We start from the raw sequence: 15040 nt of genomic DNA, 5'->3' as shown, positions 1-15040 counted from the left end.
CAAGGATTATTTTAGTCCCCAGAGGCTCATTTCAGCATTCTGGGAGTTGAAAAACTCCCAAGAGGATACAGAGGTGATAAGGAAACACATAGGTAGCTGGCAGGTAACCTTGGGGCCCAGCAAAGCACCACAGTGTAATGCTGGTAGGGAAGATAGTGAGGCTGTGCATCATCTCACAATGGCTCTACTACATCCCTTTCCTGGTAGAGATGAGAGCACCAAGACATGACAACTTAGCTCTGGAAAGTGTCTGGAGCTCCCAGGATGCTCAAACCATCCTGCATCACCCATTCTGCATAAATTTAATGTTGTTGTGGAAAGCATTTCCTGGTGTGATTGAGTGCACTCAAACTGCTGCTTATACTTTAAAAGGGTCCAGTTTTGCAGTCCTTTTCGGAGGTAAGCTATACTCCTGGGAACAGCTCCTCTGACATCACTGAAAATACTTTGCATAATTTAGGATTACTGAACAGAAGGGCAGCAGGATCCAGCTCTACAGTTCTGTTCAGTTTGGTATAACTAAATATCCACAGACACTACCGCAAGATAAGAATAAATTGAATGAGCATATTTGCATAGTTGCTATGGACTCTCTAATGCCAGGTATTCTTCGTAACGAGATGTCTGACTTCAGCAAGGCCAGTTTTATGGCAAACAGGATAAGGGTGGCACCAAAGGTGACAAGGATAGTAGTATGCAATTAAGAAACGTACATAAATAAAATTCCCCCAGGCTCTGTATCGATAAAAATGGACAGAGGTAGTTTCAAAGCCAACAAATGGGTTGTAAAGTGCCCTATTCTCCCCTCCACTTCTGCAAGCAGAGGCGAAGCAAACCTTGTGGATCAAGGCCAGAGGAGGAATAGGAAGGAGGAGAGCATACTTGGTGGCATCCTCCCATGGATGATGAACCATTGGAAGCTCCTCCACAGGAAGTCAGTGGGAAAGCAGAGCCATACAGTGGGAGAGGGTGGGGCTGAGGGAGAGCCGCAGGGCTCTCCAAAGCTTGTTTGTTTCTTTCTTGTGGCATAGTCGCACATTCCACTTCAGACTTGAGTCAGGAGGCAGCGGTGGTCTTTGTGACCACCACTGAGGGTGGAGGTAAAGACCTTCCACATGCATGACAACTGCCTCTGGTAGATCCTTCTAAATCTGAGTTTAGTTGTCAAAATCTCTTCTTCTTCTGCCTCCCAACTTCTCTTTTGGCAAGAAGGCACAATCCCCTTTTGTCTGGTAACAGACTGAAGAGGAAACTGAATTCATTTCTTGGGTGCGGTTGTGTATGGCAAATAAAACTTTCCAGAGGAACTAAAATTAAGTAAAAATTTGGCAATCGTGCACTAGTTGAAGTTAATATCTTGTGTAATTAATTGGGTTTGCTTTCTGAATAAGTTAATTAAAACACTAATTTGGGGGTTTGCTTTTATCGTTCCCAGGGTGAATTATTGGAACTGAGACAAAAGCAAGAAGAGGATGAAAAAACAAAAATGCATCAGAATGAACAGAGGAGGTAAAGTTTATGGAGAAAACAGAAGAAATTGCTTCAATTGAATTCCTGTCTAGAAGCCTTCAGGAAACTACAATCTTGTGCTATTCTGTTAAGGATGCTCTAAGGAACATCTTTAGCATCAACCTTGCACTCTGACAAGCCAATGGGATGAATTATTGCAACTCATGTATACTCAGTTTTTACCTAATTGTGCACAAGTGCAGCAACTTTCTTCAAAAGGGTTTTTTTATGTACCCATTTGTCTGAAGACAGAATTGATCTTTCAGGATGCATGTGGAGGGAAATCTGATTATTTTACTCTAAGGCCTAGATTTTCAGAGAACTGTGCGTTCCACAAGGAATAATAGTGTGGATGCTCCATTGCTGCTATATTGAAATCACTCTGAATGTCTTTGGGGAGTAGTTATTACTCCCCAGTGCTTCCTGGGGCTCTAATCAAGGTCACACGTCCACATTAAGGGAGCCTGCCTCGGACTAATTTCAAGGCTTCCCTGTAGTGTGGACATGCTATTTTGCAATATTTTGGGAAATATTTTGAAATAACTTATTTTAAAATTTCCTAGTGTAGACATGCCCTCAGACACATCTGAAATGGCTTTTACAGTGTCATGAAGAAATAATATGGTATGATACATCATACAGCACTGGTATGATGAGCACAGTATGTGAATAGTTGCATTTTCCTGAATTATTTAATGCATCTGTCATAGCTACAAGAGTTCTGTGAGTGCCCCCAACCAACCTTAATCACTGGTTGAGTCCATTAGCTTATGAACTGATTTTGTGGATGATCTCTTAATTCAAATTCACATGCTAATGGATTCAGTCATGATGAAGGTTGGTTGGGGGCACTACCATCTTGACAGCCAATGAAAGTGCAAACAGCTCTTTGTGTAGACTCCTATGTCAGGAAGGATACTATCAATTGACTTTGATTCTTATCTGCTTCGTTTTAACTACCCAATCTTCATACACTTACTGATTCCCTCTCTCCCACCCCCCTCCTCTTCTCTTCTCCTATTTATTTTGGGTCTGCACATCCTAAACTTATAACTCCGGTCATCTGAAGAAGTGGGCTGTGCCCACGAAAGCTCATGATACCATCTGCATGTTTTGTTAGTCTATAAAGTGCTACTAGGCCATTTGTTGTGGCTTTTTTTTTCTGTACAGACTAACTCAGCTACCCCCTGAAGCTATAGGGAATGACTCATTCTATAAACTATTGATAGCAATCTTATGGCTGAGTGTCCACACAGTGAATTGGAAAATATATACAGTGGACTACTGTTGTGGTTTTTATTATTCACTATGGGTTTTAACTAAGCAAAAGGGTTCACAGTTGATTTTTAAGCAGCAAAAGCCATTCACAGAATTCATATAATACATTTTAAAGTTTTATTAATCTCTAAACAAACCTCTATTAATGTTGTTTCCCCTTCGTTTTCAAGAGTAAATAATGCTTTTCTGGACCGACTACAAAGCCAAAGTCAACCAAGTGGCGTTCATCAATCTGGACGTTTTCAAAATATGGATTGTTTTGGTGGTGACAGCTGGGTGAGTGACACAATCTTTCAAAGTCCCAAAAATGAAATCAAGGAAGTAAGTGTGTGTGTGTGTGTGTGTTTAATAGAACTACTGACTCTCCAGATATCATTCTTTTAGTGTTCTGCTTAGTCTGATGGGCTGTCTGCCAGGATGATTACTGTAAGTTCTATAGTGGCTTTTGAGGGGGAAAAAAAATCCTGAATAACAGTCTTATCAAAATAAAAAATGACAGCTGCCTTTTCTGCAGAACTAGATTGCCTTGAGTGCAAGACTTTCTCTGCTTCCCTAAGTTTAGAACAAAAATAAATTAAGTTTAAGAGATTCTAAATGAAAGACTTTGGAAATGTTGTAAACATTTTTAAAACATTCTTGAAGGGGAAAAAATAGAACATCAAAGATACAGCTGTTCATTTTTCCACATAAAATTGTGGCAAGAAAGACACCGTGTATCCAATTTAAAATATGAAACCATCTGCATGACTTTTGAAGAAAAAATCATGGAATTTTGCTGTCATCCACTAAATGTACAATATTAGATACCAGCCTGTATCCACACATTAATCAAATGTGAATATGACTACAGTTCTGCATAATGGCATTCTTACATGATCCCAAAATATTTGTACTACTCCCTTGTAGTTAAATGAACCACAGCGGAAATTGCCTTTAAGGGCAAATACAATTGCTAAAACGATAATCTTCCAAAAAGGAAAACCTGCAAAGGGATTAAACATTGCAGAAAGACACACAGGCTACGTCTAGATTGGCATGATTTTCCGCAAATGCTTTTAACGGAAAAGTTTTCTGTTAAAAGCATTTGCGGAAAAGAGCATCTAGATTGGCACGGATGCTTTTTCCGCAAAAAGCCCCGATCGCCATTTTTGCGATCGGGGCTTTTTTGTGGAAAACAAATCAGAGCTGTCTACACTGGCCCTTTTGCGCAAAAGGGACTTTTGCCTGAACAGGAGCAGTATAATATTTCCACAAGAAGCACTGATTTCTTACAGTAGGAAGTCAGTGCTTTTGCGGAAATTCAAGCGGCCAGTGTAGACAACTGGCAAGCTTTTCTGGAAAAGCAGCTGATTTTCTGGAAAAACTGGCCAGTCTAGACACAGCCATAGGGCTAAGTGAACTGGCAAATGTAGTGAAAACCAATGTTATCTTAAATGATAAACAATAACTGAGTAAGCATGATGATTGATCTTCTGATCTATTTCCAGCACACGTGTTCATTGATACTTTTGTATACACGTTTTAACCTTTACATGTGAGAGTAATCTTATTGATGTCAATGGGACTATGAATAAGTGTAAGGGTAATCATGGATGGAAGTCTGTGCAGTTTCATTGAGGGTGGCCCTTACACTATCTGTGTCACCGCTGTGTTTAGAAACACTCAAGTCAGCTGATCCTGCCAGAACAGAGAAGATTGACAAAGGGCAGCAAGAGGAAGTGTTACAATCTCCACTTTGCAGATGAGGGGAACAGAGGCACGGACTCATTGTCTCTTTCCAAGGCCCCATTAAAGCCAGTTGCATTGCTACATATAGTGCCTAAAGTCAAACACATGGAAAAAATCTTTTCAGGATCAAGGTCTGAGACTGTAAATGCTTTGTTGAAGGGTTTAGATTCTGCTATCCATTTTTTGAAGAGAATGGAGTTACATAGTCTGTATTCCAGGGTGGCCCCTATATCTGCATGGTGTATTTATTTGAGTTCAATGTGGTGTAGGGTGGCAAAGCCATGAAGCAAATTGGGTCAAATCACAGTTTATACAAATCTCTAGAACTCAAAAATAGGTTTATATTAAGTATAGACAAAAATCATCAGTGACTTCTCCAGGAGAGAGCTCTCCAGTGTTTCATGATATTCTGCCATCAAATTGAAGGGACAGATGGGATGACTTTCTTAATCTGAGAGTTCATCCCTTCTTTGGATGCAGTTACCTGCCAGCAGTGTAATTCTGAACATAATTCTGTAGAGCAAATATTTTGCTTTTGGAACAGATCAGATTCCATAAAGCAACAGGGATTTTAGATTTAAAAAAAAAAATCTGAAGAGACCCCCAGCGGTGGTCTTCATCCTTCTTCTGATCTTTAAATGATGTAAATTGAACAGTGTTATACTAACCAAATACTTGTTCTTTTAAAAATGCACAGAATATAAATCTTTTCAGTAAAATGCAACTTTATCTGCTCATTTACCAAATGTTTTTACCGCCCTTCTTGGTTATGGAAAACAAGTGTTGTGGATCCATTTAAAAAAACCAACAAATTAATACTCCACTGCTCTCTGCAAGCTGATGCTCCCTTGGGAGGTAGGATTCATTGCAGGCTCAAAGGGAAGATCTTGAAAGACTCCTGTTAATACATTGGCAACCATTATAAACCTTTCTTTTTAGAAAACAGCAGCAGCTGTCAACTCAGTATGATTTATAATTTCACAAGCATTAATACCCAAGGTGTAAATTGTGTACAGATTGTCTCAACTATATTGGCACTAATAATTGACCTAAATACAGTTTGCTTCTGTCTTTATGAAAAGAACAACTTCAAATTTTTATATGCTAAACTTTTATCCATACTTTTTAATATGAGGGTTTTACAGAGGCCAAGCAATTGAATACATTGCAAGTCCCTTGATAGATCTTAATTTTGTGTGGAAATACAGGGCCCTTTAGGGGCCTTTATTCCATTAATAGAGAAATGCCACATAGTAAACTGCTGAATTCTGTGTAGTTTTCTTTAGCAAAATGTAAGTTGCCATATTGAAACTTTGCAGAGCCATAATAAACTTGGGACCTAAAAAGCAACTTGAGAGATTCTCTCATTTTAAGTCTCCATTATTCTGTGTATCATGCATAAGAACGAGAAATGCTTTTTGAATGCTGACTGCGCCGTTTGGTAATGCACTGTTAAAGTATGCATACTTCCTGGGAGGGGAAAGCTTAACCACAGAAGGCAAAGGACTGTAGGTGCAATGAGACTCCTCCAATATGTCGAACAAGAATCTACTGGAAAAGCAAGTGTGTCTAAATGAATGAGACTATAACATTAGTGAAGTTTTGTAGGATGATGTATGGGAGTGATTCTTCCGGAGTCTTATTCAACAGCTATCTTATCCTATTTGCTCCTGCCAATTTTTCAAGGGATGCGACATACCATAAAGCTTATTGTTGCATACTAAAGTGTAGTAGTCCTGGCTAAGGAGTGTAAACAGCCACATGACAAAGCAGTGTTGTCCAATACTGAACAGATTGATCACACGTGGAAGCTGCCTTTACACTAGCATGTTTATACATATGTAACACTCATGAACACCATTGTTTCATCACTTGTTGGGGAAACAAACCAATTTTGATTTTGTATCATTAGGAGTTGAGATGAGATACTAGGCTGGCAGGATTACTAGTCTGATCCAGTATGAAAATTACTATGTTGAAGAAAAATTGGTTACTGCTAATGCTTTTGCCTGGCTGGTATTCATTTAGTAAGGCACAGTTTAGTTAATTAGGCTGTGTTCCTGTTGATGTTTTAACACCCATTTCTTTCATCATTCAGCTAGAACTACAAAAGAAATAGGTGTTAAAGACTATTTTACAGCAGAAACAGCACTATAGGGTAGGTAGCTTATTGAGAACATCCTGACTGGATGCAGCTGAGTTTAATGATGATGCTTTTACCTCTGAAGAGCTGATCAAATAGCATATTCAAATATGTGCTTCCTGATCTGATATGAGGTAAAGAAACTTCTCTAGTTGAATGTTATTTTCAAAGGAAAAAGTTAGGGCTCCTGTGTCAAGCTATCGGGAGTGGCTCCAGGGCGTTACTGCCAACTTCAGGGCAGACTGTTAAACAGGGCTCACAGATTGAGAGTGCTACATGTAAATTTCAACAACCAAGCATTAAGTGTAAACTCCTCAGGCACTCCAGCTGCCTTTAAAATGGAGTCAAAATAGTTCCCTTGGGTATGCCAATCTATCTTTCCATCCAAGCAAGTCTTCCTTTGTGGTAGATTCTCCTTTACACCAAAAATCACAATAATATTCCAGTATCAGAGGGGTAGCTGTGTTAGTCTGGATCCGCAAAAGCAACAAGGAGTCCGGTGGCACCCCCAGTGGTCTCCAACCTTTTTACACCCAAGATCACTTTTTAAGTCTCCGAACAGACGAAGATCTACCGCTCTGCCCCTTCTTTGAAGCCCCGCCCTCTCTATTCTCCTGTCCATCACTTGCTGAAAGCCACAGTCAGCTTGCTGGGGTGTTTCAGCCCTCCCAGCTCCCACCATTCCTCGCAGCTACTCACCTGTGTTGTTGCTCGGTGAGTAGCTGGTCCTCAAATGAGGAAATCAAATGTAAATGTACTGCGCAGGCGCACAGTTCAGAGGGCTCAAGAGCTACTCTTAGAGCCCCTGAGATCTACCAGTAGCTCGCGATCTACTGTTAGTCTATACCGTAGTCACCAACCAGATGTATTGGAGCATAAGCTTTCATGGGCAAAGACCCACTTCATCAGATGCATGTAATATTCCAGTTACTCTGAATCCAGAAGGACTGGTCATTTACCACAGGTGAATTGCACTTTCATGAAAGAACAAACTTGTAGGCAATTTAATAACTACAGATTTATTACTGACAAAAATAAATGCTTTAGCCTTATAAATAACTCCATCATAAACACACTAATGATTTGTAGTAGTAGATTCCAAAAGGTACAAGAAACTGCTGTAATATGCAAGTTCTGTGTGTCCACTAGGATGAGCCTAGACTAAGTTGCTTGGGGTTCCCTTGCTTATGCTAAGAAATTTTGCAGCATGGAGATAGTTTCTTCTTATCAGGGATTTTTATTCACTTTTCCCATAGTTCAGGATGACGGGATGAATTCATGCACAGGGTGTGTGTGTGTGTGTGTGTGCAAATGTACAGTTAGCAATATCTTTGTCCTATGCTTTTACAGTGGTTCATCTGGTTGCAATAGAACTTTTTGTAGGCAGGATCTAACACCTTCTGTAAGAAGCCAGCATTTTACATTGGACCATATTTCTTTCCTGTTTGAGTTCCATATTTAGGGTATTACAATGGAAACATTCAATATAACTCTAAGACAGAGTACATCTGTTATAAATGAGATTATGACCTGCAACATTTTACAGGCGTCTTATAAAGTCTAAGCATTAAACACATTTTTATAAATTCAATACCTGTTTTAACAACATTTACACGTGAGTGATCCAGGCTGTTTTCCAACTATGCATTTGTCAGTGGTCCGTTAAGGCGTAGGAATCTTTGCATGATTTGGCCCCAGCTGTGTCCACATCACATCCAGGAAAAAAAACCTCTCTTGAAGTACAGCAGCTAGTGTTCTACATATCTCAAGAAACATTCACAACAATGCCTATGTTGATTAGATTCTATGAATTGCAAGGGTTGTTGACCCATGCAGAAAATGTTTTACCACATGAACAGTAAGATGAATTTACTCATATTAAAAGGAATCAATATTTGCTTAATATTTTTACTGTAATTTTATGACTCATTCCCTATGTATCTTTGAAATTCTTTCCCTAATTGTATATTTATTAATACTCTTTTTGGTAAGTATTTCTGTGCATATGAATTTGTACTGTATTAACACAGGTACTTTCTTGTCTAGCAGTCAAGGTATTTTGAGTAAAAGAAGAATACAAACACAAGGTAAGAATAATAAATTATATTGTTTTAAAAAGTATTATGCAGATATCGGTTAACAGTATTTTAAACTCAAATCTAGATTATTAGCATTTGTAATTAAATGTCACCACGAGATAATTAAGCATGTAAACATGCTTGTCTACTTTGGTCTACACAGTTAATAATATAAATCTTTCTGTCTATCGATAAAATTCACACACAATTCTGAACTGAGCTATAGTCATGTCTCATTCACTTAGTGGATTTGTACACTTGTAACGGATCTGATCCATTCAGCTCCACTGTGGTGTGAGAGACCAGCTGGCTGCAACTGACTGCAATATTTGCATCTGTGTGCTTTTATGTAATATTTTGACCCACGGTAAGCTGCAAGGAAGAGTTTAATCTGACACGTCAAATCTACACAAGCATCAGTGTAGCTACATCAGTGCAACTACACCATTAACTAATATGGATAAGTTCTGACTTCAGAAAACCAATCTCCTGTTAGTCACGGATGTTGGCTGGGCTAGATTGTTGAAAATATGGATGGTGGGGTACCATAAATGGAAGAATGGGTAAATTTTTCAGAAAAGTTTTTGCCCTTATCTTCTCAAATACACCAGTGCAAATTTAAAAGGGACATGATTGAAATCAGTGGAGTTCACTGTCCTAAAACAGGTGTAGGTGCTGTGGGAATGAGGCCCTTTGTGTTCAAGTGACATTTTCTAAACTTTCTTCTTCATTGCTTCTACATTTCTTTTTTTTCTTATTTTGGTCTGTTGCTTTTTCTTCCTTCCTGTACATATTACCACACTCCACTCTGTAAATCCTTAAATCTGCAAGCGTTAGTCTCTATTGTATTGCTCTGTGTGATACTGTTTGAAGGATACAACATAGAAATAAACTATCGTATTTCAGAAAGGAAAAGATTTTTCTTCCTCCCTGCTAATTCAGTCCCCATGAAAGCTTTGCAGAACTAGGATTCATGGAATCTTAAAATGAGGTCTAAGCTATCTGATACATACTAGGGATGTTTTTGATCGCTCTGGCTTCGAAAGATGGCTCTGAATATCCTCTTCCAAATGCAAGAATGTGTGTGGAGAGATTAAAAAACTTGTTTTTTGTTTTACATTCTGTGATATTACTTTTTGTGGTATTCCATTTCATTACTCTTTCCTCCTCCCATGGGATACAATCTTCCACCCCACCCCTCAGTGGTTGTTCTCTATATATTTTTCATTAATTTAGACAGTTGTCTTTGGGATTTTTTTAACATGGTTGTATTCTGAAGAATGAAGCTATAAAAATACCTAAATGCTCTATATTGATTATCTTTTTAATTCCATATCAAGTCTGCTCAGTTTACACATAGTGTCGGGTGGGAGTTGGAGGTGCAAGCAAGCTAAGTGCCAGATCGACAAGCATAATATGGAATGTGAAGTCAACCTGGGTGTTTGGTGGGGTGTGGTTTTTGTGGTTCATCTTTGCTACATCTCCCGTTCTCTCCAGTTCTATCACTAATACATCAGACAGTATAAAATGGGCTTCCTCTGCTGTATTGGCTCTGCAGTGGCTCAAAGGAGCAATTTCAGTAAAACCTCACTTTAGTTGAAGTAGGCAGATTCAGTAGTAAATGGTACATCTATGGAAGTTCCATTTTACATTCACTTTTCAGAGCACACTCCTTTAGTTTTAAAAGTAGCTATATGAGCTGAGACTACTTAATTATAACTCACTAATTTTTTTCCAGACCCCACAATATCTGATATGTCCTGAGCAGTTCTCTTGTAAGCCTTACTTTACCATGGCTATGAGAGCACATTCCAGACTGCTACATTAATATATTGTTCGAAGAGCTATTAGTGTGTCTGCAAATAATTAGAACATTTTGTGAGTACAATTTATAAGAACAGAAAATGAAATCCTTATAAATCACAGAACAAAACCGGTCAGAGGAAAAGGGAACATTTTCTGGTTGGCTCAACCTTGTAGCTGCATGACTCTTCTTGGGTTTTGTGTGTATTTTGCTGCATAGGATAACTCTGAATTCTGTTTTCTTATAGGATGTTAAAGGAATATGTACTTTATCTGGCTTGGACCAACTGACCTTGGAAAAAGCTCCAAGGATGCTGCTGCTTCAGAATGTTATTTTGCTGAGCCTCACTGATTTTTTTTTTTTTTAAACCCTGATATCAACTTCATATCCACTTTAGTGAGCAATCTTCACTGACCGCTTTCTCTCTATCGTCATTCATGCATATTTGAGGCTATTGATTGCCAAAACTGTATTTAATCTTTTAATGACAATGAAATGTTTCGTGATTTTTATTTTTTAAACTTGTTTTGCAGGATGTAATTGTAGCAGGGTCTCATGCAACAAACATACTTGTAGCTTCCATAACTATGGAATAGTCAGGAATGACCTGATTTGTCTTAATATATCTAGCCAAAAATCTGTCATCTTTCAGAGGCTTGTAGTGGGGGAAGGGAGAGGAACATGCTGTCCATTTTTATTTATTTATCTGCTGTTTCATGGAAAAAAAATGGAAAATACTACTGTGCACCCTAAACTTAATGTTTTACTTTTGAAATGTTTTTAAATGAGTATGAAATGTATGATAATAAAACTTTGAAAAATAGTTTGTGGGTTTTTTAAATGTATAGGGCGTTTTCTGTGCTATAATATACTGACTTTTCACTGTGCCTATTCTGCTTCAATTTTCTCTTAACTTGAGTAAAGGAAAAAAATGGCCTGTTAGATGGTTTCAGTAGCTTCTAACTTTCTTTTTTTCTCTTTCTCTTTCTGATTGCACTGACCTGTTGCCGTGTCACTATTTAGGTAAGGAGCTATGTGCTTGTGTATTCCACAAAGTCCGCAGCACAATCTGTCTAATGTAAAACTGATATTCCATGGGAGGTTAGAGGCTGTCAATCTCCTCACCCAAACCCCTCTTCTCCTTGAGCCATGAGTGACTAGTAGGGAGGAACCTAAAGTTGGCATCAGCTTGTGGGAGGGAATGTGACACCCTCCTCTTCCCTACCCGTCCTCCCATCCATCCATACATACACACATGACTTGTTTCCACTCCGGGTCTGGAACCAGCCAAACTCTTCCTGTTCCTTCCCCAGGACATGTTGCCTGGCAAGGAGGGGGATTCCATCTTCTCCCTGGGTACTTTCCCAGTCAACCTCTGGCCATGCTACCTGCCTGGGAGAGCAAGAATTCTCCAAAGTGATTTTGCTGCAATCTCAGCTGCAGCTTCTTACTGAGCTTGTACTGCAGTGCCAGACTGGATCTTGTTTCCAAAGGGCTGTTCTCTGTCCTCTCCCTGTACCCAGGTATATAGCTAGCAGTGGTGGTGGCATTATCGGAGAGCCATGTCTGCACACTCTGACAGGAGTCTGTCTGAAGAAATACAAGGTATGGAAAAATGCCGTGTGCCTGTCTCTTCGTAGATGCACCATTGTGCTGCAACCCCTTGTGTCAATAGTGTGGGCCCCTTGTATGTGACTCAGACTTTGCTGCAATGTAACATCTTACACCAATGCCATGTTGTCTTTGTAGAATCATCTTTCAAGTTGCCACTATTATAACAAGTACTAGTGTGTGTATATAAATCTTTTGTGCTATCCATCCTGTTTAAATTGATTTTTTTTCTTATCTTGATATAGATTAGCATACTCTAGCTCTTGCTTATTTCCTAGGAAATAAGTGTTGCCAACAACACCAGATATAGAAACTCAAAATCTTTGTTTGAAACAGAAGCATTGGGAGAGCTGATGAAAAACCGATTATCTTGAGGCAGCTTTCCCATCCATGAAAACACTCCTGCACGTTTGACCCATGTATCCTGGTGGAGGTATTTTCATGCTGCTCAACATCAGGGGAAAATTTGTTTGCGAGAGGCCACGGGGGGGGAAAAAAGGCAAATATAGTGCCCATCTTTAAAAAAGGGAAGGATGACAATCAAGGGAACTACAGACCAGTTATCCTTACCTCAGTCCCCAAAAAAATCATGGAGGGGATCCTCAAGGAATCCATTCTGAAGCACTTGGAAGAGGGGAATGTGATCAGGAATATTCAACATGGTTTCACAAAGGGCAAGTTGTGCCTGTCCAATCTGGTTAGCTTCTATAATGAGGTAATTGGCAGTGTGGACATGGGAAAGTCGGTGGCTGTGATATACCTGGACTTTAGCAAAGCTTTTGGTATGGTCTCCTATAATATTCTTGCCAGCAAGTTAGGGAAGTATGGATTGGATAAATGGACTGTAAAGTGGACAAAGCTGGCTAGGTTGTCGGGCTAAATGGCTCGATGTCAGTTTCAAGTGGAATGCCCGAAGGATCGGTTCTAGGGCAGATTTTTATTCAACATCTTCATTAATGACCTCTTATGAGGGGATGGATTGCACCCTCAGCAAGTTTGCGGATTACACTAGGGAAGAGGAAGATCTGTTAGAGTGCAAGAATAGGGACCAGAGTGACCTAGACTGATTAGAGGATTGGGCCAAAAGAAATCTGATGAGGTTCGACAAGTGCAGAGTCCTGCACTTGGGACAGAAGAATCCCAAGCATTGTTACAGGCTGGGGACCAACTGGCTAGGTAGCAGTTCAGCAGAAAAGGACCTGGTGATTATAGTGGATGAGAAGCTGGATATGAGTCAACAGTGTGCCCTTGTAGCCAAGAAGGCTAATGGCATATTAGGGTGCATTAGGAGGAGTATTACCAGCAGATGTTGAAGTTATTATTCCCCTTAATTTGGCACTAGTAAGGCATCCAATTCTGGGTCTCCTACTATAGAAAGGATGTGGATGCATTGGAGAGGGTCCAGCCAAAGGCAACCAAAATGATTAGGGGACTGGAGCACGTGACCAATGAGGAGAAGCTGAGGGATTTGGGCTTTAGTCTGCAGAAGAGAAGAGTGAAGGGAGATTTGATAGCAGCTTCCTGAAGGGAGATTCCAAAGAGGCTGGGGAGAGGCTGTTCTCAGTAGTGACTGATGGCAGAACAAGGAGCAATGGTCTTAAGTTACAGTGGGGGAGGTCTAGGTTGGATATTAGGAAAAATATTTCACTAGGAGGGTGGTGAAACACTGGAATGTGTCTCACCTAGGGAGGTGGTGGAATCTCCATCCCTAATGGTTTGTGTGTCCGCTTGACACAGCCCTGGCTGGGATGATTTAGTTGGAGTTGGTCCTGCTTTGTGCAGGGGGCTGGACTCTGACCTCCTGAGGTCTCTTCCAGCCCTATGATGTCAAAATAACATCGAGCTAGATTACTTCTGACTCCAATTCCTTAGCTCTCATTTAAGAGGAGTAAGGGAAGTTGGAGGAAGTGGGCTCTAATTCAGGCTTCCTGCTGTGTGGACCGCACCAAAAGCCAAAATAAGCTATTTCAATTTAAGCTACATAATTGATGTAGCTCAAGTTGCATAGCTTATTTCAGCTTTAGCTCTGCTGTGTAGACGTGCCCCTAAACAGCACTGCTCTATCAATCATTCCTATTGACCCAGTGGGTTTTATTTACAGTAGACTAGTGGCAGACAGTACCTCAAATTATTCATTTAATCTGTCAGACACGCATCCCTGATGCCCTAACTTGCTGTCCTACTGTTAGATGCCAGAAAGGCCTAGAACTGAATGGAATGACCCATACCTACAAGCAATCCTGAGAATTAGGATTTGGACCTAGATTTCTGATCTGGAGTGATATTCTCAAATAATCCCTTTCCTCAATTTAACTGTGATGTAGAGAAGATCACACTATTTGCCAGAACATAGGAAAGCATGAAGGATACCTTCGGTCACCTCTGTTTGATATAACCATGAAACCTCTAGCAGCATATATCTGCCAGTTGAGAGAGAATACAAAATTGGTCTATATGTAGATGATGATCTACTCGCTCTCAAGAATTCTTTTCACTTCCACACTATCTGCAGAGAAGTATTGGGATTTTTGGATGAACTGTAATAAGTTTCCAAGGGATGGATATTTTTCATGGTATGCACCCATCTCAATTGCAATCATTCTCCTTTCATTCATGCAAAGAGATGAGAACCTTTTTAGGAATCAGGATATGCTCGGATTTATCAAAGAGTGTATCTGCAAACACAGATGTCAGACTCAGACAATTGACAAAAGACAGGAAGAAATGCCAGTCACTGCCAATATATTCATTGAGAGAGGTAGAAGCTATTACAAACTCATTTAGGACAAAGATTAGCTTAATTTCTTTAATTTTCTGCTTCAACTTTCACAAGAACAAGTTACACAATTCTTATGGCATATGAAGGCACTAGATATCCTATAAAATACT

General features: G+C 39.7%; 1 protein-coding gene across 3 annotated transcripts in view; it reads left to right on the top strand.

Moving 5' to 3' along the window:
* The window catches only part of EPSTI1 (epithelial stromal interaction 1), a 69754-nt gene extending 58391 nt beyond the window's left edge, over positions 1 to 11363 (top strand). For 2 of the 3 annotated variants that reach the window (XM_075918961.2, XM_006124393.5), the window contains 4 exons: positions 1436 to 1509; positions 2958 to 3063; positions 8705 to 8745; positions 10788 to 11363. In XM_075918961.2, the coding sequence (XP_075775076.2) occupies positions 1436 to 1509; positions 2958 to 3063; positions 8705 to 8725 (201 nt within the window). In that variant the 3' untranslated portion in view covers positions 8726 to 8745; positions 10788 to 11363. The remainder of the gene's footprint in view (positions 1 to 1435; positions 1510 to 2957; positions 3064 to 8704; positions 8746 to 10787) is intronic. The other variant, XM_014574196.4, reaches the window with a different exon arrangement.
* The last annotated feature ends 3677 nt before the right edge of the window (positions 11364 to 15040 follow it).

Source organism: Pelodiscus sinensis, chromosome 1 (assembly GCF_052426305.1).
Source record: "Pelodiscus sinensis isolate ZL-2025 chromosome 1, ASM5242630v1, whole genome shotgun sequence".
NCBI classification, from domain to species: domain Eukaryota; kingdom Metazoa; phylum Chordata; order Testudines; family Trionychidae; genus Pelodiscus; species Pelodiscus sinensis.
This window is presented reverse-complemented; position numbering and strand designations above follow the sequence as displayed.